General features: G+C 51.7%; 1 protein-coding gene across 7 annotated transcripts in view; it reads left to right on the top strand.

Moving 5' to 3' along the window:
• The window catches only part of TRIO (trio Rho guanine nucleotide exchange factor), a 354,620-nt gene extending 328,745 nt beyond the window's left edge, over positions 1-25,875 (top strand). For 4 of the 7 annotated variants that reach the window (XM_023239465.2, XM_045038713.1, XM_045038715.1 and 1 more), the window contains 16 exons: positions 693-782; positions 1,353-1,445; positions 2,176-2,226; positions 2,526-2,603; positions 3,545-3,736; positions 5,789-5,966; positions 8,177-9,024; positions 13,017-13,264; positions 14,945-15,083; positions 15,832-15,859; positions 16,066-16,228; positions 16,495-16,616; positions 18,139-18,217; positions 19,915-20,115; positions 22,846-22,984; positions 23,531-25,875. In XM_023239465.2, the coding sequence (XP_023095233.2) occupies positions 693-782; positions 1,353-1,445; positions 2,176-2,226; positions 2,526-2,603; positions 3,545-3,736; positions 5,789-5,966; positions 8,177-9,024; positions 13,017-13,264; positions 14,945-15,083; positions 15,832-15,859; positions 16,066-16,228; positions 16,495-16,616; positions 18,139-18,217; positions 19,915-20,115; positions 22,846-22,984; positions 23,531-24,079 (3,198 nt within the window). In that variant the 3' untranslated portion in view covers positions 24,080-25,875. Of the gene's footprint in view, positions 1-692; positions 783-1,352; positions 1,446-2,175; positions 2,227-2,525; positions 2,604-3,544; positions 3,737-5,788; positions 5,967-8,176; positions 11,261-13,016; positions 13,265-14,944; positions 15,084-15,831; positions 15,860-16,065; positions 16,229-16,494; positions 16,617-18,138; positions 18,218-19,914; positions 20,116-22,845; positions 22,985-23,530 lie in introns of those variants that run through there. The other 3 variants (XR_006586293.1, XM_045038728.1, XM_045038725.1) reach the window with 3 other exon arrangements.
• Positions 25,876-27,946: the final 2,071 nt, after the last annotated feature.

The following is a 27,946-nucleotide window of genomic DNA, read 5'->3' as shown; positions in this document are numbered from 1 at the left end:
AGTTTAAAGAAAATGGACTTTTATTACTGAATCCGGGACATTCTGAGGTAAAACCGGCAGTCTTCTGCCAATGGTGGGGGTGAATATTTGCCAAGATGCCAGCTGGTTTTACACATCAGCACGAAGAAAGGGGTAAATGACATCCTAGTATTAGTTGGAAAATAGTTTTGACCCTCTGGATCCCCTGAAAGGCCACAGGGGCCCCCAGAGCTCTGCACACCACACTTTGAGCATCACCGGATTGAGGGATGGCTTGCACGCCACACTTTGAGCATCACCGGATTGAGGGATGGCTTGCTGGGTACCTGTCTCCCTGCCTTCAGCATTTGAGATTAAAGAGGCTTTTCTTGCCTGCTAAAACCAACACTTCCCAAGACCACTGGGCCATTTGGAGGGGCGACAGTAATTCTTCATTTGAAACCAAGAACCCTGTCCTCTTGTTGCCCCTGGTTGCTATTTGCCGGGTAAAGTGAGGGGTCTGAAATACCTAAGAGGGTGACGAGGACAGACTGCTTTGGGGGCTACAAAGCAGAATGCTACCCTAGTCATGTATCTGGAATGTGCTCCCACGGGCCTGAACCACGGTTTTAAGAAAATTTCCTTTATGAATGTGCTGAAATGTGCATGTACTCTTATATTCTAGTTGAACTTCCAGTTGTTTTAACCCATCTGTTTGCCTTTTTCATTCCTAGGAGAGAAGGTTGCACATGTACATAGTTTATTGTCAAAATAAACCAAAGTCTGAGCACATTGTCTCAGAATACATTGATACCTTTTTTGAGGTAAGACCCAAGATGGAAACAAAGCATTTCTGAATCTTTTGTTAAGGCTGATGTCAAAAATTAAAATATCATGTTTGCCAGGAACGAAGCAAGTCTCAGGAAGTTAGCCTCAGTTATAAGAGTTCTGAACCTGTTTCTTTCCTGTAAGTCAGAGAAATGAGTAGGAGTTCAGCCTGGGCTTGTGTACTCCCTTAGCTTTCAGAAGACTGGGGTCATTGTTAAAATAAAGGGGTTTATTTAAGCAGTTTTGAACCTAAGTCTCATTACAGATTCAGAATAACTCATGATCTAAACGTTTAGCCTAAAAATAAAACGTGTTTGTATGAATAAAAGAAAGCAATTGAAAGAAGGTCTTTAAACAAGGAAAAAAGACTTTTAGAAATAGCCCTCGGACGCTGAAGAGGCCACTCTGAGAGGTCGTGCGGGCCTGGTTGGGCTTTGTGCAGCGTGGCCGTCTTCCCCACTGCCTTTCCTGCCGTGTAGTTAGCATTTCCGACCGTTAGACTGACTTGGCAACCGCCTTTTGAAAGACAACACTTAAGACCTTTCTTTTCTCCTTTAAAACCCCAGGACCTAAAGCAGCGTCTTGGCCACAGGCTGCAGCTCACAGATTTGCTCATCAAACCAGTGCAGAGGATCATGAAGTACCAGCTGCTCCTGAAGGTGAGGGTTTGCTGGGTGCAGACTGGGAGTCGGGTGTTTGTTTGGTGAGAAGGCCAGACGAGTGAGGGGAAGGAAGTTTGGGCAGGTGAAGGGACTCTTTCCTGTGAAAAAATACACAGCAGTCTTCTTCTGATTTTAAATATTTCAGAGTAAATTTCTTAAAATCTAATAAGGCACCTTTACATCAAGGTCTGAATCAAAATGTTAGTTGAAGTGAACTTTCTCCTCACCACAGAACCATTTTCCTGGCTCTGTCGACTCTGTATGTTCCCTCATCTTCCTGGGGTCCTGGGTTAAATTCAAATGTCAGTCCCCACCTGTTGCTTCTTTTGGCTCTGACAGGGCTCAGGACCCTTGAGTGGTTTAGATTTCTAAGCACGATTCAAGGCAAAGCCACACAGTTTTCTGGGACAAAAGTGACTGTTGAAATGTATTGAGATTCCTTCGAATACGAATATAATAACTTGGAAGCTGGGTATCTGCAGAGATCAGAGCTGTCTTGGAGTAAAAGAGGAGCCATTACCTGCTTAGATTTGGTTGATTTTGCTCTGCTACAGCTTGAAATCCACGTAAGGGTATCTTTTCACCAAGTTATTGGGAGAAAGAACTGAGAACACGCAGCTCAAGCGCCTGGCCCGGTGCCTGGCACATCAGGAATGATTCAGAAGGTTAGCTGCGTAGCTGCTGTGTGATCATCGCCCCTGTCATGTTCTCTCTGTGCTTCTTGCAGGACTTCCTCAAGTATTCCAAAAAAGCTAGCCTGGATACATCCGAATTAGAGGTACCTACCTCCCCACAGTGTGCTGGCCCAGCTTTCCCCTAATCCCCCCATGTCTCCCATGTCTCCCAAGCAGCCCACTCCTGGAGGAGTCTGTCCCTGGGGCCTTGAGTCCCTCCACCGGGATGTGCCCTGTGTACACGAGGGGGTGGGGAAGTCGGGAGGTGGACTTGGGGGTGGATGTGAGGGTGAGCACACCAGCCCTCCCCGGAGGGCGCTGACCATTGGTGCTATCTCTCACGCGCTCTCTCTCTCTCTCTCTCTCCCCCCCCCTTCCCTGACCCCCCCCCCCACACCTGCAGAGAGCGGTGGAAGTCATGTGCATCGTACCCAAGCGGTGCAACGACATGATGAACGTCGGGCGGCTGCAGGGATTTGACGTAATGCGCCTGTTGTTTAAAGTCACCCCTCTGGCTTCTGTCACTTTCTCTGGTCTTGGATTATTTATCTTCCCAGTAGAAAGTTGATCCTTTTGCCTGGTTTTCTGTCTTCTCTCACTTTACTTGAACCTGATTGATATTTTCTTTCAACTTTTTTTTGGTGCATTTGATTTGCTTTTTGAGGACCTTCCTCTGCTCAAAGCCCAGCGCCTGATGGCGGAAACAGGCAGGACTCTGCTTTGTCTCTTGGAGCCTCTGGTGCTGTAACAGCAGAGTTTCCTTCCCCGGCAGGTGGTGGGAGGCAAGGGGCCCCTTGCACATCCATCGTCCCTGGGAGCTTGACTTCAGGGCGGCTGTGTTCAGTGTTACTCTACCAGACTTCTCTAGGAGTTGCCAGACCAGGCATATTATACGTTGCCTATTAGTACCTTAAAAGACATTCAGAATTTTTTAAAATTCAACTACTGAGTAAGGAAAGAGGACAAGTTTTTGCTTTTCTTGCCTACTGTTCTACTAGAGAATTAGGGTTTAAAGTTCGGGCTCTGTGGTTCTCAAGAAAGCACAATCTCCCTGGAGGGCTTCTGAAAGCGCAGGACCCTGTGTCTTTCTAATGGGTCCTGCCAGGGTGCCCGTGCAGCTGGCACAGGGATTGCGCCTTGACAGCCTGGTTCAGTGAACTATTTATACACTTTCAATCCACCTTGTCTTTGTAACGGAGGCCAGAGACTCCTACAGAGGTTGGCAAGAATTTTGTCTAGATGACTATTCTGTTGGGGGCTAAGAACTCATTATAATTAAAGAAAATTTTAAGCTCTTTAATTAGTAGAAGAAATATACATTATTCTATGGGAACAAGAAAGGAAACAGAACTTCCTGTATCTTAACTTAGAATGCAATGTTCTCTTCTCTTCCTTTGCACCCTCCCCCCCCCCCCCTTTTAGGGTAAAATTGTTGCCCAGGGCAAGCTGCTCCTGCAGGACACATTCTTGGTCACGGACCAAGACTCGGGACTTCTGCCTCGCTGTAAAGAGAGGCGGGTTTTCCTCTTTGAGCAGATCGTCATTTTCAGTGAACCACTTGATAAAAAAAAGGGCTTCTCCATGCCGGGATTCCTGTTTAAGAACAGCATCAAGGTAATGTGTGTTTGTGTGGACACACGTACCCGTCACGCTGAAGAACTGTTTCCTTTTCAGTGATGAAATGTCTTGATCCTTTGTTTATTAAATGTTTGGAGAATTTCCTCAGATATTTTAGAACTTGTAAAAATTCACTCCATCCCTCAACTGTCTGCGTTCTGAAGTGGCTGTTGTCTTGCACGCATCTCTGTGTGTCCACAGCCGTTTCTCGTCGTGGTTAAACATGATGAGAAGACCTTGTCTGGGTTCGTTCTTGTGTACCACCATTCCTGTGACCACGTACAGCTTAAGTTCAGAGTCACGGATGTGGAATATTGCTCTAAGACCAGAGCAGAAAGCTTTCCCAGTGTCTTATTCTTTGCCTCCAGCCGATGAGGACACACTGAGCCATCAGAGCTGGGCGTGGGGCCACAGGGGTAGATAAGACAGGCAGTCTGTGCCCTGGAATAGCTTGTTCTCTGAGGAAAGAGAAACACAAATAAGTAAACATAAGTAAAATAATTGCAAACGGCCCCGAGTCCTATGAACGGGACAAACCCAGGGCAAGGCAGAATAAAGCAGAGGAGGGGGCTTGAGGGCCTAGCAGATGGTCCCTGGGAGATGCAGCCTGCTCACCCACCTCTCCCTCCCTGTTCTTTCCACGTTGGCAGCCGTGCAGCCCTGAGCTCAGAAGGGAGGCGTGCATCCCTGTGTTAGAGCCTCCTACCATCTGAGCCCTGAGGTCTCAGCACCCAGGTGGGACACCGCACCATCCAGCTCCCCGTCAGGCTTCTGGTGGCCACGTGCAGCAGCCTCCCTGCTTCCCCTCCCTTCAGGCTGGGAGAGGCTCTTCTGCCCAACAGGACGTGGGAGGCATCAGGACTGGGCTGCATGAAGCTTCGGGCCTCTCCTGCCTCCCACTGTCCTCCGAACGTCTTCCTCCTGACAGACTCTCCACTCCATTCCAGCAGCATAGAAACCCTCTATATGTTCTTTTCCATGTCCTGCTTCTGTAAAACTGTTTTACATGTGATACCACATATAATTTCATAATGCGTTATACTAATAGGGTTTTTGGTGTTTTTTTTTTTCTTCAAAGTTAATTTATCCATTTTGAAAGAGAGGGACAGAGAGAGGGAATCCTAAGCAGGCTCCACACAGTTGGTGCGGAGCCCAGCATGGTCCTCAAACCCACAAACCGCAAGATCATGACCTGAGCTGAAATCAAGAGTTGATGCTTAACCGACTTAGCCACGCAGATGCCCCAGTAGTCAAGTTTTTAAAATGGCGTCATTTTATTTCTGGGGCAGAGAAGTCAGGGATACACAAACACCGGGTCATCATAAAGGAGTCAGAAAACCGGTAACTCCCAGGCCCTCGTTTCTAGTTAATATTCAAGCACTTAGTTAAATTCTTGGGAATCCCCTTGTCCCTGAGTTAAGAGAATCACCGAAAAGCATCAAGATGATGATATCCAAGGCAATAAAGATGACGGCTCAACCAAAAAAGTTTGTTTCAGTTTTGACGTAGGATGAGCTTTACATCGCACCTAGCTGCTGGGAATCCATGTGCTTTCGTTGTTGGCGTTGTAGTAAAATACACACAAATTTACCACCTTGGCCATTTTTCCGTGCACAGCTCAGTGGCATTAAGGACATTAAGTACGTTCACATGGTTGAATCAACCGTCGCCACTGTCCATCTCCAGGACTCTACTTATCTTGCAAAACCAAAATTCTGTGCTCATTAAACCACCACTCCCCATCCCCCCCCACCAGCCCCTGGCACCCACCATTCCACTCTCTGGCTCTATGAATTTGACCACTCAAGGTACTTCATCTAAATGAAATCAGAACCGTATCCGTCTGCTTGCGACTGGCTTATTTCACTTCGCATAATGCCCTTGGGGTTCATCCAAGTTGCGGCATAGGTCAGACTGTTCTTTTTAGGGCTGAATAGTATTCCCTTACTCATTCCATAGCCCGCATTTTGTTTATCTGTCCGTCAGTCAGTGCACGCTTGGTTGCTTTCACTTTTTGGCCATTGTGAATAATGCTCTAATTTTTTTAAGGTGAGTTGCCTTTGCCTGGAGGAAAACGTGGAAAACGATCCCTGTAAATTTGCTCTGACATCGAGGACGGGTGGTGTGGTGGAGACCTTCACTCTGCACTCGTCCAGTCCAAGTGTCCGGCAAACATGGATCCATGAAATCAACCAAATTTTAGAAAACCAGCGTAACTTTTTAAATGGTAACGTGTGTTCTTGTCTTTCTTTCTATAAATCTACACATTTCTATTTCTGTTTCTCTTCTCTCTACTATTACATACCTAATGATGACAGGACATATTTAGCACAGACTGTGTTTCAGGCCCTGTTCTAAGCCCTTGTTTTATTATTACTTCATTTCCTTTACACAGTGACCCCTGGTGGCACGTACCACTATTATTCCATTCTACAGATGAGGAAGTTGAGGCACAGAGGGGATTCGTAATTTATTTCAAGCCCCACAATTTCTTCATTGCAGAGTCAGGATTCCAAGCAGGCCAGTTGGCCTTGGGCACATGTCCCACACAGTCTCTCACACCATTTGTGCCCTGGAGCCCTGTCCTGGGAGGGGAATGCTTGAGAAAAACTGAGGCAGCAGACAGAGGTGGCCCTAGATGTCGGAGACATTTCTCCAGTGCAACTTTGAAACTTGGGTTGGCTGGCGTTGCTCATCCATACCTTCCACTTGCATTGGAAAACAAGACATATTTGTCCTTCCCAGCTTCCGTGACATGAGTGATTACAGAGGAGCCAGCAAAGCACCTTAGGGGACATGTCTTCTCCACAAGGAGATGGACCATACTGGCCTTTTTAGAGCGTTCCTTTGACTCTTTATGTCGGCAACTGCTTGCTTCCCTTTGTGATGGCCGACTCTGACTCTGGTTCTAATTTGGCGATCATTGAAGAGCTCTGAGAATTCAGCCAAAAGCTAAATACTCATCTAATGTCTTCTCTCATGTCTGTGTTATGTCCCAGCCCAGTAGGATGTTGTAACTTCTTTGTCCCCATAAAACCACCTTCACACCTCACATGACATTCCAGAGCCAGGAACATAGGCAGTCAATGAAAAATCAAGGGCAAGGTATTTTGGGCCAAGAAGAGGTCAGCTGCCTGGGTGTTAACTCAAGCAAGACTGATCATTTTTTACATTTGTAGTTGGAATTGGATACGTGGGGCTAGTGGGGGCCAGGGGACGGTCCCTGTGTGTGTAGAAAAGTTTCGCACCTAGGACGGTGAGTCAATGCAGGCCTCTTTAAATGCGTTGTTCTTAAGCGATGCATTCATTAAATGCTAACCCATAGCATGTAACTGTTGGGAAATCTCTAAATTTTTACCATCATCTTCAAAATAAAAGGAACTGCCTCCCAAACAGGAAGCCTGTGTAGGCCTTGCTGTTAAAGTTTACTAGACACTCTCTTCAGTCTAGGCAAAGTCCTATTCTGGAGGGTTGAGCACCATCAGGAATGCAGTGGGGGCTCTGGGCATGTCACATCTCTCCCTCTCGCCCTTTGTTCCAGTGAGAGGTCATGGCCAAGACAGACTTAGTAAAAATGTCATTCGGCTCCAAAATGCTTGTTCACACATGCCCGATGTCCCCCCAGACAGGAAGGGGTTCTAATTGTTGTATTTCTCTAAAGTTTTAACACTTTAAGAATTTGTGTTCGTATTTCCCCATATCTTACTTGGCATGTTTCCTTCCGTCCCTGCGGATGATTACCTAACAAATGAAGCCATTGAAGTCAGGAGATGGGACGGCTACTGCCCCCCCCCCCATCTGTCTTTGTAGAGCTCTTTTCCTTCCCTCCCCTCTGGTGCCAAACTTGCAAAGCAGGGGTGGTTCCTAACACCATCTGTGTGCCCTCAGGGTAACCAGGGGTATTCCTGAACTCTCAGCAGCTTCTTTGCTCTCTGGGTTAAAGAAGACTTTTGTGGCTTCGGGCCTGAACTCTCCCACTGGTAGGAGGCCCACTGCTCTCCCCCAGGGCAATTGGACTTCCACTTGGCAGGGATGCAGAGTCTCTGTTGCCGCTCCTGGCTGTTAAAAGTCAGCCCCACGGTGGCCCTCCTGCCCCCTGGACTTGGCCTTCTCTGCCCCCCGCCCCAGCCACTCACACAGGCACACCTCCCGTGGTGGAGTCAGTGCCAGTTGTTTATAAGTAGGAGAGTAGCATTCAAGGCCTTTGCCTTTTCCTTTGCTGATGGACGGTGTCATTCTGCCACTTCCAGGATGGGTGGCTGCTTAAAGGTCGAGATGGCTGGCTACCAGTCACATGGATGAGCCTCGACTTGAGGGGGGCGGGTATTCAGGACCTGCATATCCTTTTGATTGTAATCTGTGCCTTTCTCCTTTGCCCCACGAGGATATTTTTCTTGGCGTCCTGACAGTCTCCTCTGGGTCTCCCCTGTTTTGCAGCATTGACATCACCAATCGAGTATCAGAGGAACCACAGCGGGGGCGGCGGCGGCGGCGGCGGCGGGGGCAGCGGCGGGGGAGGGGGCGGCGGCGGCGGCGGCGGAGGCAGCGGCGGGGCCCCCAGCGGCGGAGGCGGCAACCCCAGCGGCGGCCCCGGCAGCTGCAGCGGCCTCCCCAGCTCGAGCAGAAGCAGACCCTCCCGGATCCCCCAGCCTGTCAGACACCACTCCCCCGTGCTGGTCTCCTCTGCAGCCTCGAGCCAGGCAGAGGCAGACAAGATGTCAGGTACGTCCACTCCCGGCCCTGCACCGCCCCCTCCCGGCAGCAGCCCCGCCCCGGAGGCCGGCCCCGGCCAGGCCGGCAGGCGCGCCCCGGGAGAGCCCGAAGGCCCCGAGCGAGAAGCGGAGCACATCCCCAAGATGAAGGTGATCGAGAGCCCCAGGAAGGCCTCGGGGAATGCCGCAGGCGCCGGCCGCGATGCGGACGCCAGGGAGGCGCGGGCCAACCCGGAGGACAGCCGCTCCCGGAGCAGCCTGGGCTCGCTGCCCCTGGGAAAGCCCAGGCCCGGGGCCGTCTCGCCTCTGAACTCACCTGTGGCCACCGCGTTCCCTTCTCCCATCGGCAAGGAGCCCTTTCCCCCCAGCAGCCCCCTGCAGAAGGGGGGCTCCTTCTGGAGCTCCATCCCCGCCTCTCCCGCCAGCCGGCCGGGCTCCTTCACCTTCCCGGGGGACAGCGACTCCCTCCAGCGGCAGGCGCAGCGCCACGCGGCCCCCGGCAAGGACACGGACCGCATGAGCACGTGCTCCTCGGCCAGCGAGCAGTCCGTGCAGTCCACGCAGAGCAACGGGGTAAGAACGCCCGGCAGCCTGCGCCCGCCTGCCCCGCTGCCTCTGTCCCGCCAGCTCTTCTAAACCTCCCCGTGGCCGCCGCTCTCCTCCTACTAACTCCCGGCTCTCCGGCTCCTCCGGCGCCGCCCGCAGAGGTCGGAGCCCGCCGACGCCCCGCGGGCCTGGACGGCGCGCCTTCTAACCCTCCTGCCGCGGGGACAGCGCTGCTCTCGTCTCTACTAACTCGCTCCTTGCTTTGTGTGTGTCTCCTTAATATGGGAAGCAGATCGGTACCTTGCGAACGCAGCGCCTGTGCGTCTCTCACACTCTCTGACCAGCAGAATATCTCGGAACTTCCTTTTTACCCCTGCCTTCCTCACACACGTTTTTTAGAGGGGTCAGCGTCCCTGCTGTTTACCTCCTATTTCAATTGGAATCTGTACACTTTCAGCTTTTTGCTCATCGCTTGGTTGTGCTCTTTTATGCCTTAAATTATCTTTGCAGCGTTTTTGACTCACCTGCTGAAAAAAAAAATAGTCCCTCGAGAAAACTTCCAGCAGCAATTCACAGCAAACTAAGCAGACAAAATAGGGGGAAAAGAATCTCTCCAGTGGAAATGCTTGCTTCCCCCAGTTTCACTCTGGAAGAGAGAGAGACTGCCTTAGCGCGTCTGGAGCGCGGGCTCCTGCTGGCGGGGAGCGAGGCGGAGGCTGGATGCCGAGCGACCTGCGTTCTGCCCGGCAGGGGCGCGCTGGGGGCGCTCCGGCCTTCCTCGCCCTCTCCTAGGCCCGTTGCCTGGGTCGTGTCCTCGAGCAGAAAGGTTGCTGTGGTGGGGTTTTCCCCCATTTCTGTGGCTTCCTCACTATCCTCCCCAGCTGTTTTCCTACACGGCAGATGGCCTGACCTTTAACACTTTCCTAAAGGCATGCGTGAGGGAAGAGAACTGTTCTAACGAGTGTATGTTTGATCGCTTTATAAATTTTTAAATACATTTCCCTAAAAGGGTCTGTGTCTCTCATTATGAAAACGAATCTGGCTTTTGCATGTCTCTCTTCTTTCCTCTGGACTTCTATTAATGCCTTGTTTGGGGTGACGTGGCCTTTTCTTTTCCTTCTACTTGTTACATATATTGTTAAACTCGATCTTTATACTTAATTGAGAAAGAAATCAGGAAGCGGGTCTTGGTACGTTTATTTGCCCTTGACTCTTATTTGCAAAAACAAGCGGTCGGGGCAGGCAACCTCTGCAGTGGCTGTGGCCAGTGTCCCGCAGAGTAGCCTGGCCCCCGGTTGGGTATGAATTGCTAGGAATGCAGGTGAGCAACTTCAGCCAGAGAAAAAGAGGCAGAGGTCGCAGGATTGCCTGCCAGCATCTGGTGGAATACTCGGGATGCGGGCATGGTCTTACAGCTGAGACCCCTCCTACGAATTGGGCTCATCCTAACCTGGACACTCCCCATAAGCAACCGAGGACCTTTCAGAGTCTGTGCTTCAGAATGAACCTCGACTGCTCCAGCACAGGGCAGCCCGTGATGGCCGCTGGGCGCCCATGAGTGTACAGATAACAGTCACCACCTGGCTCCCTCCTGGGATGTTCACCCTGAGACAAAGGCATAGTCAGTCACGTGTGACGTATGTCCCAGCTTTAGGCTGCACAAGCTGCCTCTGCCTCTCGCTTTTTTTTTTACGTGGTAGGTAACCTGGAACACGAAATTGCCAGTGTTTTAGATGAGTCAAAGTGCCTTACAGAGATGCCCTGGAAGGCTGGGACGACCGCCAGAGGCCTGAATGGGGATTTGAAAATGTCCTCTAGGATTCTTAAGTATTTCAGTTAAAAGGAACCATCGCCCTGCCCCGTTTCTGCCCATCTGGGCCGTCTTATCCTCCTGGCAGGTCTGCTTTGACCGCCTTCCTCCTTGACTACTTCCATGGAACTGTCTGCACTCACAGCCAAGCAGCTGTGCCTAACCCATGGCCTGGGTCCTTCTTCCTCCTTTAATGGGCACCTTCCAGAAAGTTCTGCTGAGAACAGGAGTGGAGTGGATGTGGACCAACCCAGACAGTGACTGTGCCAGCCCCCAAATGTGGATGCACGATGTCTCTGCACCTGCCCACCTGGGCAGCAATAGAAATGCAACCCTGCCTTCGTCTCAGAAGCCAGGTGGCCCGTGCACATTCCTAACCCCCACTCTGTAAGGGGGTAACGATTGTGCCAGCTGGGAAGGCGGTTTTGAGCATTAAATGAGATGGATTTTAAATGCCTGGTACTTAGCCTGGTTCATAGCGCGTGTTCAGAAAATACCAGTAGCTGTTGTTATTGTGGCAAAATTAAAAGACAGAGCTTTGTATGCGTTATTGCCAAAAGCGGCTATGCCACATAAGTTGCTTTTCGTTTGCGTTCTCTAGCAAATTTGGCTTCGTAATCTCAAAATTATTGGGTATTGCTATATAAGTCAGAATCCTAAAAGTACATGCTCAAAGAATACAATGGCAGAAATGACTACGCACAGCCCGTAGCCTGACGTGGACAGCACGGGCATCCACGAGGGGCAGGTATCCGCAGCCGACTCCGCCAAGACAGGAACAGAGCTTGGCACTCCGCTGTGTTTCCCTTAAATATCCACTGCGGGTCTGGAGCCCTGGACCCTGGAGTTCTCGGCCCGCTGACTTGCTGATAGCAGCCGGCCGTCCTCTGCCGTGTGCCCCAACACCAGCCCGGCAGCCCAGGCTGACCTGTGTGAGGCGGGATTGTCTGGCAGGCGCGACTGCACCACCCAGGACCTGCCCCAGGCACCCAGGAGCCCAGCAGAGGCTAGTGTCCTCGAAGCCCGGGGGATCCGTGAACGTCCTGACGGCGTCGTTGGCGGAAGCCTCTGAGAACAAGCAAGCAGGAACAGGGTGCCTGATGCCCCTTCCCACGTCCCACCCGTTGGTAGAGGGGATTGAGCAAGAGCTAGCTCAGGATTGGCCAGTGGTGTCAGCTTCACCCCCTCCCCCGGAACAAAGGGGTCACTTGGCAAATGACAGCTTGAGACAAACACTGCCATTTGTGTGTCTTCCGCTCAGCAACTAACGCCACTCGGCCCACGGGCCTAGGTAGGTGGGCTTCAGAAATGATCTCTGTTTCCCTTTTGCCATCTCGCCTCGTTGAGTTCCTAGATAGGTATTGCGCGTCTGCTGCCTGTCAGTCACTGTGATGGACGTTAAGGACACACAGTGGACGAGGAGGTCGGGTACTACCAGGAGGACTTCAGGGTGAGAGGAGCATAGGCTTTCCCACGCCAAGGTCCGTTCCCGAAGCTTGAATCGCGGGGCCCTCGGTGTCCACAGCTGCCCTGCCGTGCTGGGTACTCTGTGTGTTACTGTGGCAACGGCACCTTCCGGACGCTCGAGTCACACAAGCTCCTGGAAGGGCCACTCACCAAGGGATACGAGTGACTATCCTTAGGAGCAGGGCAGTAGTCGATTTACTTTTCAGGTATCGCTCATTCTTTCAGAAGGAAAGGAATAAAAGGTGACCGTGGTGAGGCATGTCAGCAGCTCGGCCGGAGCCGGCAGCCTGTGCTCTGAGTGAACGTTTTCTTTGGCAGATCTGGGGCCGCTCCGTGGTCTAGTGTGTCAGCTGGGGAGCTACTCTCGGGGCTTTTTAATTTAATAATGCTTTTCTAGGTGAGCGTGGTAGTCCCCGTGACACCCCCACAACCTAGATCTAAGGTAGCACGGCACCGGCAGGAGGACTGAGCCACTCCTTTGAGGTGCAAGGAAGATGGGGCTCAAATCATCTCCCAAAAGCAGAGTGTCGTCACTGCGCTGAGTCGCCTTAGATTGTCGCTCACGTTGCTTTCTAAGTTTTCGGTGATCAGGAAAGAGGCACAGAGTCAGCTAACGAGAGAGTGGCTCCGAGTCTGTGTGGTGAGCGCTGCTCTGGGCCGGCACGAGACGGCGCCCACGGATGACATCACATCTCGTTTCAGTTCCCCTCTGCCTTTCTCTTTGTCCTCCCTCCCACTCCAGAGTGAAAGCAGCAGCAGTAGCAACATCTCCACCATGTTGGTGACACACGATTACACGGCAGTGAAGGAGGATGAGATCAACGTCTACCAAGGAGAGGTCGTTCAGATTCTGGCCAGCAATCAACAGAACATGTTTCTGGTGTTCCGAGCCGCCACTGACCAGTGCCCCGCCGCCGAGGGCTGGATTCCGGGCTTCGTCCTGGGGCACACCAGTGCAGTCATCGTGGAGAACCCCGATGGGACCCTCAAGTGAGTGCCCGGTGGGCCAGCCGAGGGGACAGGGGCCCGAGCGCGCACGAGGCCCAGAGGCCCCGCTAGAGAGCCGCGCCATCGTCTATCCGTGCGAGTTCATCTCCAGGCGCGGTGCGGAACCCCAGAGTGAAGACGGGGTGGCCTCTCGTCTCTCAGACTTGTTCTCACAGGGTCTTTCGATAACCTGCGTTTGCAGACACAGCTTTTTTTAAGCCACTGAGTAAACCACAACAATATTGTAGTCCCCAATATTCTGGTTGGGGGGGGGGGCTCTCCAAGGACCCCTGCCCTCTTAGCACGCTATGCTGAGGGTGCATCCATGAAGGTGCTCGTCTGTGAGCTGCAGGTAAAGATCTGTGTGATGCCATTACTGTCGTGCCTCACATATACTAGAAGGTTTCATTCCACTACGAAATGAGACTGGGTTTGCTGCGTTGAACTTTAAAAAAAATTTTTTTTAATGTTTATTTTTGAGAGAGCGAGAGAGAGAGAGAGACCCAGCATGAGTAGGGGAGGGGCAGGAAGAGAGGGAGACACAGAATCCAAAGCAGGCTCCAGTCTCTGAGCTGTCAGCACAGAGCCTGATGTGGGGCTTGAACTCACAAACCGTGAGATCGTGATGTGAGCCAAAGTCAGAAGCTTAACTGACTGAGCCATCCAGGTGCCCCTGCATTCAACATTTTTTTTTTTTTTTTAAAGAAAACGGAATTCAGGTGCTGATTTAAAACTCTGCCCTTCTCTGAATCTATTTGGCTGTGATAGAGATCAGCCACATGGCTTCTGGGAATGGAGGCATTGCAGGAATTTGTGATTTCTGAAATCTCCAATGACGGTGACCACGGTCACGCTCCTGTCCAAGCCCGGCAGGACCCTCGGCAGGGTGTGCGGCACACCTGGATGGCACCCCAGCACCACCCCACACCTCTGGGCCTGGAGCTTGCAACCCCCCGGGGATGCTAGGCTTGAGCTCAGGCTGCAGAGGGTCTCTTCCATAATGATCCCCTTGTCCCATCTCTCCTCGATATATAGAAGTACTTTATCTTAGTACATTATTCAAGAATCCCATTTTGTACTTTATTTTATCAAAGGGTATTCTTAGGCCTCGTATTAGGGTTCTCCAGAGAAATAGAGCCAATAGGAGCGTGTGGGAAGGAGGCAGGTGTTGTAAGGAACTGGATCATAAGGTTATGGAGAATTATGAGTCCAAATCCACAGTGTAGACCAGCAGGCTGGGTGCCCATTCTGCTAAAGAATTCCCTCCAGCTCGGGGAAGCCAGTCTTTTTGTTCTACTTAGGTCTCCGGTTGATTAGAGGAGGCCCACTCACCACGTGGTGGAGGGCGGAGTGTTTTACTTTACCAATTAAAATTTTAATCTCGTCCAGAAACACCCAGAACAACACTTGATCACATCTCTGGGCATCAAACGGCCAAGAATTGACCATCATCATGGCCACTTCTGTATTTTAGTCCTTAACACTTAAGAATTTCTTGGTTTCCCCTCTGGTTTTTAAGACTCAGGGTCCGGTTTCCCTCAGCAGAGCACACTGTTCCTGAAGGAGCCTCAGTCAGCCTGTGTCCCCATGGGTGAGCTACTCAGCTCTTCTCTGATATTCTCAGGAATCACTTGCCGAACACTGGGAAGATGTAACACTAACAATGTGTTACTTTCCCCCTAGGAAGTCAACATCTTGGCACACAGCACTCCGTTTAAGGAAAAAATCTGAGAAAAAAGATAAAGACGGCAAACGGGAAGGCAAGTTAGAGAACGGTTATCGGAAGTCTCGGGAAGGACTCAGCAACAAGGTATCTGTGAAGGTGAGTCTGAGCGTCTCCAGGAAACTGTGTCATTCCGAGGGGGAAGCAGGGGGCCTGGCGCCCAGCCTCGCTTGCCACGCCCTGCCTCCCGCCAGCCAGGGCTGCCTCCCGCCAGCGCAGGGCTCCGGGCACAGGTGGGTACACTTGTGCGGGGAACAAGGGACACGCAGCACACCTGACCAGGTGCACGTGTAGCTTATAAGGAACCCTGCCAGCTGCCCGGTGAGGCAGAAACCAGACCCTTGCAAGTACAACGCTGCAAAGCCGCTGTGGCGCTGACTTCATCCGGGGGCCACCTCAGCCTCGCCGGCTCCGGCACATTCCCTCGGCAGTCGCTTCAGTCAGCTTGGTTCCCGTGGTGCGACTGCCTCAAACCTGGGTTGGGGAGTGGTTGCCTGGGGAGAAAAAATCTCCCCCAAAGGGAACGCGAGGGCTCTGGGCCAGGGCACCGGCCGCCCTTCAGAAGGAAGGGGTGTGGGGACCAGCTGGACCCAGCCCACTGGATGAGAAAAATGGGCATTTCTGAGGTTAAAGGGCGTTGATGCGTTTGTGAGAAGGAAGACAAAAGCTCATCTAAATTTGGATGAGTGCATTTAAAGGGGATGAAAATGCGCTGTTTCGATACCCACGAAAACCAAGTTGTAGTTCCACTCATCTTTCAGTGATAATCGTAGCCGGGGAATAAACTCAGTATACCTCAAAGCAGTTCTTGCTTCTGGTTAATATCTACATGCTTTTTCCATTTCAGCTTCTCAACCCCAACTACATATATGACGGTGAGTTCTGTTGTCTGCTTCCTCCGGTCTCGCAGAGCGTAGGTCTATGGGGCATGGCGGAGAGGCCTCGGGTGTGCCGCGTGGAACGGGTTTTTTGTGGCGCTCCGGGTGTGGGCGGCAACGAGGGCCTCATTCGTTTGTTAGCGTTGGTGGGTGTGGGAGGGGAACCAAGGGTGACTGGTGTCCCTGACTCCTCTCTCGTGCAGTTCCCCCAGAATTCGTCATTCCCTTGAGTGAGGTCACGTGTGAGACAGGGGAGACCGTTGTTCTTAGATGTCGAGTTTGTGGCCGCCCCAAGGCCTCGATCACCTGGAAGGGCCCTGAACACAACACCTTGAACAACGACGGTCACTACAGCATCTCCTACAGGTGAGGGTGGATCTCGCTGGCAGTGAGCATGACCTCTGGTCACTGTGACCAACACTGTCAAACTGCTTACTTAGCTTTTGCACCCTGACGCCTCCCACCAGGGCCCGTTTCATCCGGGGTGCACAATAAAAATTAAAATTCCACTTGAAATTCCTTGGCAATACTCGCTCTCGGAATTTCCTGTGACCCCAAAGGGGGGAGGGTAGGGGTGGCCACTGGGGGGCTGCCCCTCTGTGACCCACGGTGTCTTGTCATCTGTACGGCAGTGACTTGGGAGAGGCCACTCTGAAGATTGTGGGCGTGACCACAGAAGATGACGGCACCTACACGTGCATCGCTGTGAACGACATGGGTTCGGCCTCGTCCTCAGCCAGTCTGAGGGTGCTGGGTAAGCTGCTCCCCGAGCTGATCTGAGGCCCAGAGGCCCCGCCCCTGCACAGACCCGCCCCACATACTCTGAAGTGTTTGGCAACAGTCACTCTCGGGGCCTTCCCAACAAGACCTTCAAGGGGCAGACCACGGTATCTAGGACATCCCGGGGAGAGACACGGTGAAGGCCGCTCATCACGGCCCCGGTGCCAGCCTCTGGGTTGGAACACAGCACATTCCGTGTTCTTAGTGCTCAAAACACATCCTCCTATTTGATTTCTCTTTTATTCAATTCCTGAGTTGACACTTTGTCTCTGAGAGACTCTCTTCCAAGCTGGTCTCATGTAGACTATGAGAGGAGAGGAAGGACTGTGGCTGAGGCTCTGTGCCTGACTTAGACCCTAGCGGCGTCCCTCCCGTGAGTGCAGGGGACCAGGGTGGGACCTGCGTCCCTCCGGTCCGAAGCCCTTGCTCTCTTCACTGCCCAGCAAGGCCTTGTTCTCTCTCCTCAGCTAGACTGAGCTACTGGAGACAGAACCCATGTCCTGGGCCTTTCTAAGTCTCCTCTGGGTGCACTTGACAAGATGCTCAGGAGGCAGCACGTACCCCTTGATTTGCAGCTACTGCTTTGGCAGAAGGCCAGCTTGGCAGCACAGGACCGCTGACTTTTGTCACGTGTCCCCCAGCTGCACCAGCTCAAGGAACCTGCTTCCGAGGGCAAAACAGAAATAAAACCCTGAACTAAAAGGTGCATTGAGTTCAGGAACACCCTGTGTGTAGACAATGAACAGAATTATCTTAGCATTTTTATCCTGTGTCTCTTCATCCCAGATATTTTAATCTCATTAAACCAGAGAAAGGGAATGTCCTGAATTTCTCAGATCATGATACAAAGAAGAAAGAGAATCTTGAATTTATTTATTTTTTTTTAATTTTTTTTTAACCTTTATTTATTTTTGAGACAGAGAGAGACAGAGCATGCACGGGGGAGGGTCAGAGAGAGAGGGAGACACAGAATCTGAAACAAGCTCCAGGCTCTGAGCAGTCAGCACAGAGCCCGACGTGGGGCTCGAACCCACATACCGCGAGATCGTGACCTGAGTCGAAGTCAGCCGCTTAACCGACTGAGCCACTCAGGCGCCCCGAGAATCTTGCATTTAAAAGTGAAGAATCACCGGTGTTGTAATTTGTAAAAGAGGCCACAGAAACTATCCAGGTGGTTTTTGCTTTCTAATAAATCAGTAGCACAAGCTAAAGGCATGTGGGGAGGTAGAAGATGCCACCTTGGAGACGCAAGTTGGAAAATAGTGGAAAAGGCAGTGGGTGTTTATTTCTGTCACGTAAACCCATCTCGTCCTCATCCTAAGTCCCAGCCTGTCGTGTGTATTTTATGCTTTGGGCACATCTTCATTCCGATGAGCCACAGCGGACATGCCCGGCAGCCACGGCGGCCGCCATGTTGGACAGCGCAGGCCTAGAGACCCCTTCCCCCAGTAGCGCCGCAGAAACCAAGCTCAGGGGAGGTGCTGCTCTTGTTACAGGTCCAGGGAGTGATGGGATCATGGTGACCTGGAAAGACAACTTTGACTCCTTCTACAGCGAAGTGGCTGAGCTTGGCAGGTACAATATAAAACCCAAAGCCCCTTCCAGGAGAGCAGAGAGTAAGACATAACTCACCACAGGAGTAGATAAAATCAAGTGGTGTATTTTGCTACCAGTTGGAAGTTATAGGAGTTCTATTTGGAAGGTAACCTGTAATTGTCTTTCGACAGTAAACACTGAGGGTTCAGACCTTTTCAGCTCAGATTCCAGGAGACAATGAAGGCCTAAAGCCATAAGCCATCCGTTCATGCAATGACTCAACTCCTCTGCTGTGCGTCTAGGACCGAACCAGCTGTCGTGTCCTTGGGAGAAGTTGGAGGAGGGTCGCTCAAACCCTTTTTGTGGGACTTAGTTCTCCTTTGGAGGCTCAGCTAGGAAAGGCTGAGTGTGCCCGGCAGACTTGAGTTGTCTGTGGAGACGTGCATGGGAGATGCAGGGCACGCCTGCATGAGCAGAGAGAGGGGCTCCTCCCTTCCAGAAGGGCAGCCAGGGCTCGGGCGGTGGTCAGCAGGGCCCTCAGGCCCTCTGGCTCGACTCTGCTGCCCATCCACACGGCTCTCCTCCACTTCTCCAGTCCTGACCCAGGCAGCAAGGAGGTCAAAAGCATGACAGCCGAGCTTGTCGCTTTTAAAAAGCTTTCCAAGAAACCCCCAGAGTGGCCTCCTCCATTCGAGTGGCTGCACTGGGTCTCGTGGCTCCAGCTACCTGTGCACATACCTGCGTGTATCAGGCTGACCTGTCTGTCCGCTGTCCATCGCTGCACGGGCACCCACTTGCTGTCTCGAGGCAGCGCTGACTTATCACTTCTGGCCACGTGTGGAGTGATCGGGCAGCTATCCGCTGGTTTCTCCTGGGCTCAGTTGGCTGGGACGCTGGGCCTCTCTCCACATAGACTTTCGCCCTGGGCTTCCTCACGTGATGGCAGAAGCCTCAGGGCCTCTCAAGGCTCGGCCTCAGAAATCAGCGGCCGCGCTTCTTCCGCGTTGTGTGGGTCAGAAATACCACTGGCCAGGCCAGGTTCAAGGAAGAGAAACAGACTGCCCTTCTGTGGGAGAAGTAGCAGAGTGGTATGGCCGTTTTCTTCCCACCACAGGGTGATTTCTGTACCTTGCATTCCCCAGTACTCCCCAAATTTCATCCCATCCTATGGTAGCGGGCTCAGATTTGAGGTCCAAGACCCTATTTTCTAGGTTGGGTCAAGGTGCCACTGAGGCTTCTTCGGTGTGGCTCACTGGGGACAGCTCCAGAGGCCGTGGGTGCTGATGAGTGACCGGCCCCACACAGGCGTCCTGCAAGTCAGGCACTGTGACAGCAGTGACACTCCTTTCCAAAAGGGGGCACAGGGTGACTGGGGGCCACCAAGTGCATCCCAGGCTTCTTGACATGGTGAGGAAGGCTTTCCATGACAGCAGAGGCGGAGGCTGCCTGGTTGGTCTCACATGTCACTTCTGCCGAATTTGAGGTCAGGAGGTCACACAGGGTGAGGAGATGGAGTTTGCCTCTAGGAAGGAGAGGAGACGCATGACTGAGGGGCTCGGAGACTGGCAGGCTTCCTCGGGGTCGTCGCGGGCCGTCGTTCCTCCACGAGTGGCCAGGGACGGCAGGGCCTGTGGACAGGGGAGGCTGCCCCGCCCCCAGTCCATTTAGGTTAACAGTTTCTTGTCCATGACAGACTCAGAGTCGTCTGAAAGTGACCTTCTTGGCATATTTTCCAGGGGCAGATTCTCTGTCGTTAAGAAATGTGATCAAAAAGGAACCAAACGAGCAGTGGCCACTAAGTTTGTGAACAAGAAGTTGATGAAGCGTGACCAGGTCACCCACGAGCTTGGAATCCTGCAGAACCTCCAGCACCCGCTGCTTGTTGGCCTCCTTGATAGCTTCGAGACCCCCACCAGCTACATCCTGGTTTTGGAAATGTGCGTACACACCCCCTTCCCTCCCCAGCTTGGGAGCCTCTGCCTCAACTTTAAGTGATCTTATTGTTGTTTGTTCTCTAAGAAGGGCAGAGAGTGGCATTTGGGGATCCACAGAACGTGTAAAATACAAAAGAAAAGCCTACTGTCAGAGACCACAGTTCTAGAGCTTTCCAGTAACGGTAGAAAGAAGTATAGTCTTTAGCGTGCGCTGTCCAAACGAGGGAGCAGCCAGCCTAGCATCAGAACACCCCAGCACTGCCCAGGTTCCCTCTGGGAGTCGGCCTGGAGATGCCACCTGGTTCACGGGATCCCCCAGAGGCCCGGCCGCTGAAGACTCGTGTGCTGCCGGGGGCCCAGGGTGGACTCACTAAGAACTCTCTCATCCCCGATGCTTTGGGCGTCCAGTCCTGCCCCTCAGGGCTCATGCCCACCCCCTGCAGGATGGTCAGGACAGGGGGAGGGGGGCACCTCCGGCCAGAGCAGCCCCCCTGCTCCCCGTGGCACTCCAGGGCCTCAGTGCCATCTCAGCGAACATGTCAGTCATCTGAACAGTGAAAACTGTGACCCGAGAGCATCGGTCCTCACTCGGGGGCAGTGTTGCTCCCCAGGGGACATTTGGACATGCCCGGAGACTTGCTTGGGTTGGGGGTTCCCCTGACATCTAGAGGGTGGAGGCCAGGGATGCTGCCCAGGATGGCCCCACAGCCGAGAACTATCTGTTCCAGTGTTAGCTGTACGCGTTTGGGAAGCCCACCCTAGAACATTCTGGCCTCTGTGAAATACAGGGGCGTTTAGCTGGGTTTAAATACCTATTCCTTCTTTTTTTACTAGGGAGTCCTTTCATATATTTACATGGATTTACAACTTCTTTCCACTGGTAAAAGCAAAATATTCTGTGCCATTTAGTAGTTCCTTGATGCATTCTTAGGGGGACAGAGTAGGACAGACAGGAAGGCCTCCTCAGAGCCTCTAGGACACATTCTTCCTGACAGTGGGACTCGGGCTCTAGGAGCCCGTCATTTGCAGGGACCCCTTCAAGGCCCTGTGTTTGATTTTTCTGTGTGTTGTATTGCTTTTTGTAAAGAATTTGGAAGTGCCTTCAGAGGGCAAGGCCGGGGGAGGGCATGTGTCAAAACCATCTCCCCTGCCCCCCCCAGGGTAAAGCTCCTGCTGGAGTGTCGGGGGCCCGTCGCAGCCTCCGTCTTTGGATTAGCAGACATGTCAGATGGCAGAGGGAGGACGGCAGGCCCCCGAGATGTCCCCCTACGCTGAGCGTCATGGGCAAAGGGCACGTCGGGGGACTTGGGGCCTGGGCACAGCCCAGTCTGGCTTCTGTCCGTGCTCCCTATCTCATTGGCTCTGTACCTGGGGCTCCTTTCTCAACCTTAGAATTTTTAAAAATCTTGTAATGGGGCTTGTTGTGGCACTAAAATGACGTCCAGGCAGAGACCTCAGTACCTGGGAGGCTCCTTTCGGACTTGAGATGCTGGGTGACTAATAGCTACTGATCATCTGGGGATTTTTCAACAAAAACTAAAGTCCTCATCAAAAATTGGCAAGACGTCCATTTCTGGTGTAAAATTTACGTATGTTCAGCTGTCCTTTCTTTTTAGTGGAAAACTAAATGGTTTGGTCTCACCATACTGTTAATAGGATTTTTTTTCATAGCAGATGTCTTACTACCACATTCTCCTTGATGACCTTGTTACCAGACAAATGGCTGGTTTTCCTAGAAGTTTCTGTTTTGCAAGCAAAGGGGGCAGCGTAGGCTGGGGTTCGGGGAGGCCGGGGCCAGACCACCACATTGCAATTGTGGCCTTCAGTTGAAGAAGCTGGCGTGAGGACTAAGTGAGCTGACAGAGAGGGTGTCATCCCTGGCACGTGGGCAGTGCTGTGTCAGTGGCTTTTTACATCAGCAGTGATTCAAAGTAGGGAAGCCTTTTGAGTCCAGCATGAAGCGAGAAGCACCAGCTACCCACACAGGTCGGCAGGTAGTTCCTTCGGCTTCCAAGCTCCCACTTTGGGGACATGGAAACAGGGGTCATTTTGATGGAAGGCACGGTTTCAGTTACTGTCAAGGCTTCTATCCTTACAGATCCCAGAAATGGTGGGGAGGGGGCAGTCCTCCCTCCCGGGTCACAAGTGAGCAGGGTGACCGCATTCCTTAGAACTCTTCACGGCTCCCCTCTGAGTTCTTATTTTAAAAGGCGCCCAGGAAGACCGTGAGCTCGGCGTCTGTGCAAATGCCCGGATTCTGGGTGGAGCAGGCTTGTCATGTTGAGGAGCCCAGGCATTAAGACCAAGTGGCTGTTTTCTCATCACCCCGTGACATCAGCTCTTACATTATCCCATTTGGCCTTCCCATCGCCCATTTTATAGGTGGTAAAACTAAGGCTCAGGGACGTGGTATCACTTCATTCTATCCAAGAGCAGATGGCTTGCCCAGACCGGGTCCTCAGTGTCTCAGAGGCTGGGCAGGAGCCCACGTGTGCTGCTGTCTGCCTCCCCACTCCCTCTGGGGGCTGAGCGACCTTGTTCCCCGCTCGCATCCATAATGAGGTTGGAAAGAAACGACCCTCTTGATAGAGTCGCGCCTTTAGGTGGAGGTACGATTCCGAAACCCCAGCCTTGTAGGACGTTAACAAGGGACCCACCCGCAGCCGCCCGTCTCCTGTTACGTGGGAGAGGTCAGCGCCGTGACGAGCATCGTGCACATTCCTGCTTCCACAGGGCTGACCAGGGACGTCTCCTGGACTGTGTGGTGCGATGGGGAAACCTCACCGAAGGGAAGATCAGGGCGTATCTGGGGGAGGTTCTGGAAGCCGTCCGATACCTTCACAACTGCAGGATAGCGCACCTGGACCTCAAGGTTAGTGGGCTTCCCGGGGCCGAGGCCGGCGTGTCTGAGCACAGGGCCTCTCAGCTTCTGCACTGCATCCAGGCCAGGAGGCCCGGGGGGAGGGGGTATAAGTACGAGGAGGTGGGTAATGGGCACACGGGTCTCTAATCTCCACTTTTGAGATTTACTTTTGATGCTATAAACGATCAGTAAAGTACTCTTCACACATTCCATGAGTTCCGGAAAGTTCCTGTGAGTTTCGTGAGGCTGGTGTGGGACTGGTTCAGTGGCAGCTGAGAAAGGAAGGCGAATGTTTCTGTTAGTGCCAGGAGTGAGAACAACACCCAGCTTCCTAAGCCAGGGCCCTTCGGCGCGGCGACTCCACCTCGGTCTCCCGAGAGGGCTGTCCCCGACAGGCGATGCGGACTCCTCCGTGGGCCGACACGCTCTAAGTTTCGTCCTGTTTTGCGTGTGAACAGTCTCTTCCAGCCGGCCTCCTGGATTCCTGTTGAGCATCGAGTGTTAAGCGTGGGATGGGGACAGATGGAAATGACCTTGTCTTATCCTGTCTCCTAGCCTGAAAACATCCTGGTGGATCAGAGTTCGGCCAAGCCAACGATCAAATTGGCTGACTTTGGAGATGCTGTCCAACTCAACACGACCTACTACATCCACCAGTTGCTGGGGAACCCCGAGTTTGCGGCCCCCGAAGTCATCCTTGGGAACCCCATCTCCCTGACCTCGGATACATGGAGTGTCGGAGTGCTCACATACGTGCTTCTCAGTGGCGTGTCCCCCTTCCTCGACGACAGCGTGGAGGAGACCTGCCTGAACATTTGCCGACTAGACTTTAGCTTCCCAGAGGACTGCTTCAAAGGAGTGAGCCAGAAGGCCAAGGAGTTCGTGTGTTTCCTCCTCCAAGAGGACCCTGCCAAGCGTCCCTCGGCTGCTCTGGCCCTCCAGGAGCAGTGGCTGCAGGCGGGCCACGGCAGTGGCAAAGGTGCGGGCGTCCTCGACACGTCCAGACTGACTTCCTTCATTGAGCGGCGCAAACACCAGAACGATGTTCGACCTATCCGTAGCGTTAAAAACTTCTTACAGAGCAGGCTTTTGCCTAGAGTCTGACCCATCCTGAAGTTCTCTCTCATTCTCTTTCACCTGCCAATCAGCTGTTAATTTGAATTTCGAAGAGAAACACAAACCAACATGACTGATGAGCTGCCGTACGTTCATCGTGTGACACTGCGTTCCGGGTGAGCTGTGCTCGGCGGTGCCCGGGGCTCGGGAGCACGCTGTGCTGGGGTGGAGGACCTTCTCGCACACTCTTCGTGAGCGGAGACAGCATTGCTGTACCACAGTCTTTTATTCAGGTTTCTGCAAAAAAAAGAAAAGAAACTTTTTTAAATACACACGAATAGAATTTTGCAAATTTAACATTTTCCAGGATTTATTCAAGGACACGAAATGCCTATGTTCAACCACTGGTGTTAACGAACAAAACAGAGATACTGGACATCCCTGGGGAGGACTCCCCCCTCGAGGCGGCCCTCCCCACGGCCTCGTCCAGAGCTCAGGGTCCACCTGGCTCTGAGCTTTCCTAGCCGCCGGGTCTGCGTGCGTCTCACCGGGACGCCAGACCAGGCTCCTGAAACGTGCATTCAACCTCAGACTTTTGCATAAAACTAGAATGAATCGTTCTGCTCTGATGAAATGTAGGCCTTATTTGTATATAAGACTGGTCCTGCCTTCGGTCTGTCCTTCCCTCCTGTCCCCCCCTCTCCCCCCACCCCCACCGCCCAGGGCTTCCTTTGGAGGAGGTCAGAGGGTTCTGCCCATCAACCCAGGACGTCAGGTTGGGTCCCACCCCGATGTCCCCTCCCCCTGCTTCCCACCCCCAAGCCGTCAATCAGATTGTCGAGCAGTATACAGTCAGATGAAAATACTGTAAATGCACTCATTGGGGTTTTTTTGGTTTTATTTCATATCATGTGCAATGTTGTGGCTTTAACATTTTATGCAACTATTTATGAAGACCTCTGTTGTACCTGTAATAAATACATAGAAAAAGCACATACTTCGTACAGTGAGCTTTATGGTTTTGTGCGTGTGTCGGGGGCGGGGGGGTGGGGGTGGAGCCCTGTGCCATCAGTTCAAGGAGATTTAACTCTGCGTGAAATTTGTCAGTTTCGAGGACTGTAAAAAGTGATTTCATACTCTGAATATAAAACTGGATAATAGGGTAATGTTTTCAAATTTATTATGCTATTATTCAGAATGCCAAAGTATTATTTTTTTTCCCAAAATCGGTCTGGCCATTTACTACTTTTTAGACTTTTTGACGTTCCACTTTCTGTACAAAAATTGGCTGGATTTTGAGCTTTTGGTAAGAAATAAAAGCCAATTAAGCACTAGCCGCCTTGAGGCTGGCATCTGTGACGTCTGCGTCACTGTGGCAGAATTAACGCTGGCGTGGGGACACCTGTCAACAAGCCGTGGGCTTTCTGGGCACGCTTGAATTTTTCTGAATGTCTTTTTATCTTTGTTGTGTGAGATCCACTACGAACGAGACCAGCCCACTTCCCCAGCCAGCCAGACACCTGGGTCTTGAGCCATGAACCGGGCGTAGTTAAGCTTTGCAGCTTCCAATGTATTTTATTTATTCTTTTGTTGGGTTTTTGTTTGTTTCTTGTAAAATTGTACAGAAACTTTTTAAAAGAAATTGGATTCAAAACTGGATGTGTATTCGTAACCTCACAACTTTTATTTGTGTATTGTTTCTTTTATTATTTCAGTTAAATTTTTACATTATTTTGCATGTATATTTCTTTGTACAGAGACCTTACATGTTTACACAGTATGATGTGATGTAAATATTTTATTTTGCCATCAGTTATTTTAAAAAATTAAACATATTTGCCTGATTTTTGTGTTAGGCCTTTTATTTAAATTGGTCACTATGGAACCGAAAAGAGAGACATTGCTGAGCGAGACTGAAAGGCGGGCCTCTCATGGGTCAGGCGTGGAGTTGGAGAGGAGAATGTTCCGGACTAGGAATCCACTGTACATGGCCAGAAATGAGAGTTGATCCGGCTCCTGCAGACTGGTTGTCAGAACCCACACTCCAAAGACACTGGGACATGAACCAGAGTTCAGCTGTTTACAGTGGGGCTGCCCCCGGTCCTGGTTAGAATTCTATCCAAGGTACCCCAGTTCTTGATGGGCATAGATCGCAACAAAGGGAAGAGCTGTTGCCTCCTGGCCACAGAAGAGCAAGTTTCACGTCCAGATGGGTTGAAGAACGTGAAGCACTTGGGTGCAAGCATCAGTGTTAGGAACTGACCGGTGATACGGCACCTGCCGAGGCCACGCCCCCACTCCCCCCCTCCCCCCCACCGCCAGGGGTAGCTGGCCCTCAGCGCCCACACGGGAGCCATCCAGTGCTGGGGCACTTGTACCGCAGGTTTTATTATTCTTCTGTTTGCTGGCATCCTGAAGGTAAGACAGGTGTGAAAGGACAACATTTGCACTGAGTCCCGAAGTCACGGAGGGCGGGAGAGGCTCCCTCTCCTGGAGATGGGTGGTGCCTCGGAGGCTCAGGGGCGCCCACAGTTCCAGAGGCTCAGGAGGGCCAGAAATGCAAGGTGGGATTTACTGCACTGCGGCCTCGAGGCACTGGGCCTCAGGGTCCCCTGCCCACCACAGTGCAGATCTCAGCAGTAGGAGCGGGACAAGGGGCCCGGTGGTTTTTCTTGTAGCTGGACACTTGCCCAATGAAGTAGGTAGGCCTGTAGGATTAGCAAAACCATCTCACAAGTGAAAAATGGCCCATCGTGATTATGATCGCTACCTAGAATTTTTTCCCTCAAAAATCAATTTGCTTTGCATTCTACACATTACCATTTATAAATTCTTAAAACCCAGGGATTCCCTTTAGCTCTAAAGGGATGAAAAATTCCCAGTGTTTTAGCCGAATCCAGGGTGAACGTTATCTTAATTCAAGGATATTAGACAATCTTAAACGACTGGAAGGAGAGATCCGTCCAACTGTATGTTTCTGAGACGTGATCGTACAGACAAAAATAATTTGCGGGACTGGTAGGATTGGCCCATGTACATGATTTAACGCGAAAGATAAAAGCACACGAATCATAAATACTTGGCTTAAATACATTTCTATACATGTATGTATGTGTGGTCATTGCCCAAAACAGAGTACAGAACATTTCCATTACCCCCCAGATTTTTCATGCCCCTTCCCTGCCAGAGGTGATCACTGTTCTGATTTCTATCGTTCTTAGGTTAGTTTACCTTTGAACTTAATGTAAGCAGAATCATACAGAGTTTACTTTTTAATTTTTTTAATGTTTTTGTTTTCATTTTTGAGAGAGAGAGTATGAGCGGGGAGGGGACAGAGAGAGAGGGAGACACAGAATCTCAAGCAGGCTCCAGGCTCTGAGCTGTCAGCACAGAGCTCAATGTAGTGCTTGAACCCATGAACCGCAAAATTATGACCTAAGCCAAAGTGGGACGCTTAACTGACCACCCAGGCGCCCCTGGAATGTACTTCTTAAAATCAGGCTAAACATTATTGTCAGATCATTGCAGATAGATCATACTTCATCCACAGTTGTATGAAATGCCTCCTTTCCCATTTTCTCCTTTGATGATGTCCTGAAAACATACCACGTCGTAACCAGGATATTGATGTTGATACAGTCAAGATGCAAGGGCGTCCCTCCTGCCCGTAACTCCCCCTTAATCTGTCCTTAATCTCTATCTCTATAATTTTGTCATTTGGAGAACATTAAATAAATGGAATCACACAGGGGCACCTGGGTGGCTCAGTTGGTTAAGCGTCTAACTCTTGGTTTCAGCTCAGGTCATGATCTCACGGTTCATGAGTCCAAGCCCCTCGTCAAACTCTGCACTGACATTGAGGAGCCTGCTTGGGATTCTCTCTCTGCCCCTCCCTCCCTCGCTCGCTCTCTCAAA

The sequence above is a fragment of the Felis catus genome, chromosome A1 (genome assembly GCF_018350175.1).
Source record: "Felis catus isolate Fca126 chromosome A1, F.catus_Fca126_mat1.0, whole genome shotgun sequence".
NCBI classification, from domain to species: Eukaryota; Metazoa; Chordata; class Mammalia; order Carnivora; family Felidae; genus Felis; species Felis catus.
Note: the sequence above shows the minus strand (reverse complement) of the source record. Positions and strands in the feature narration are given on the sequence as shown.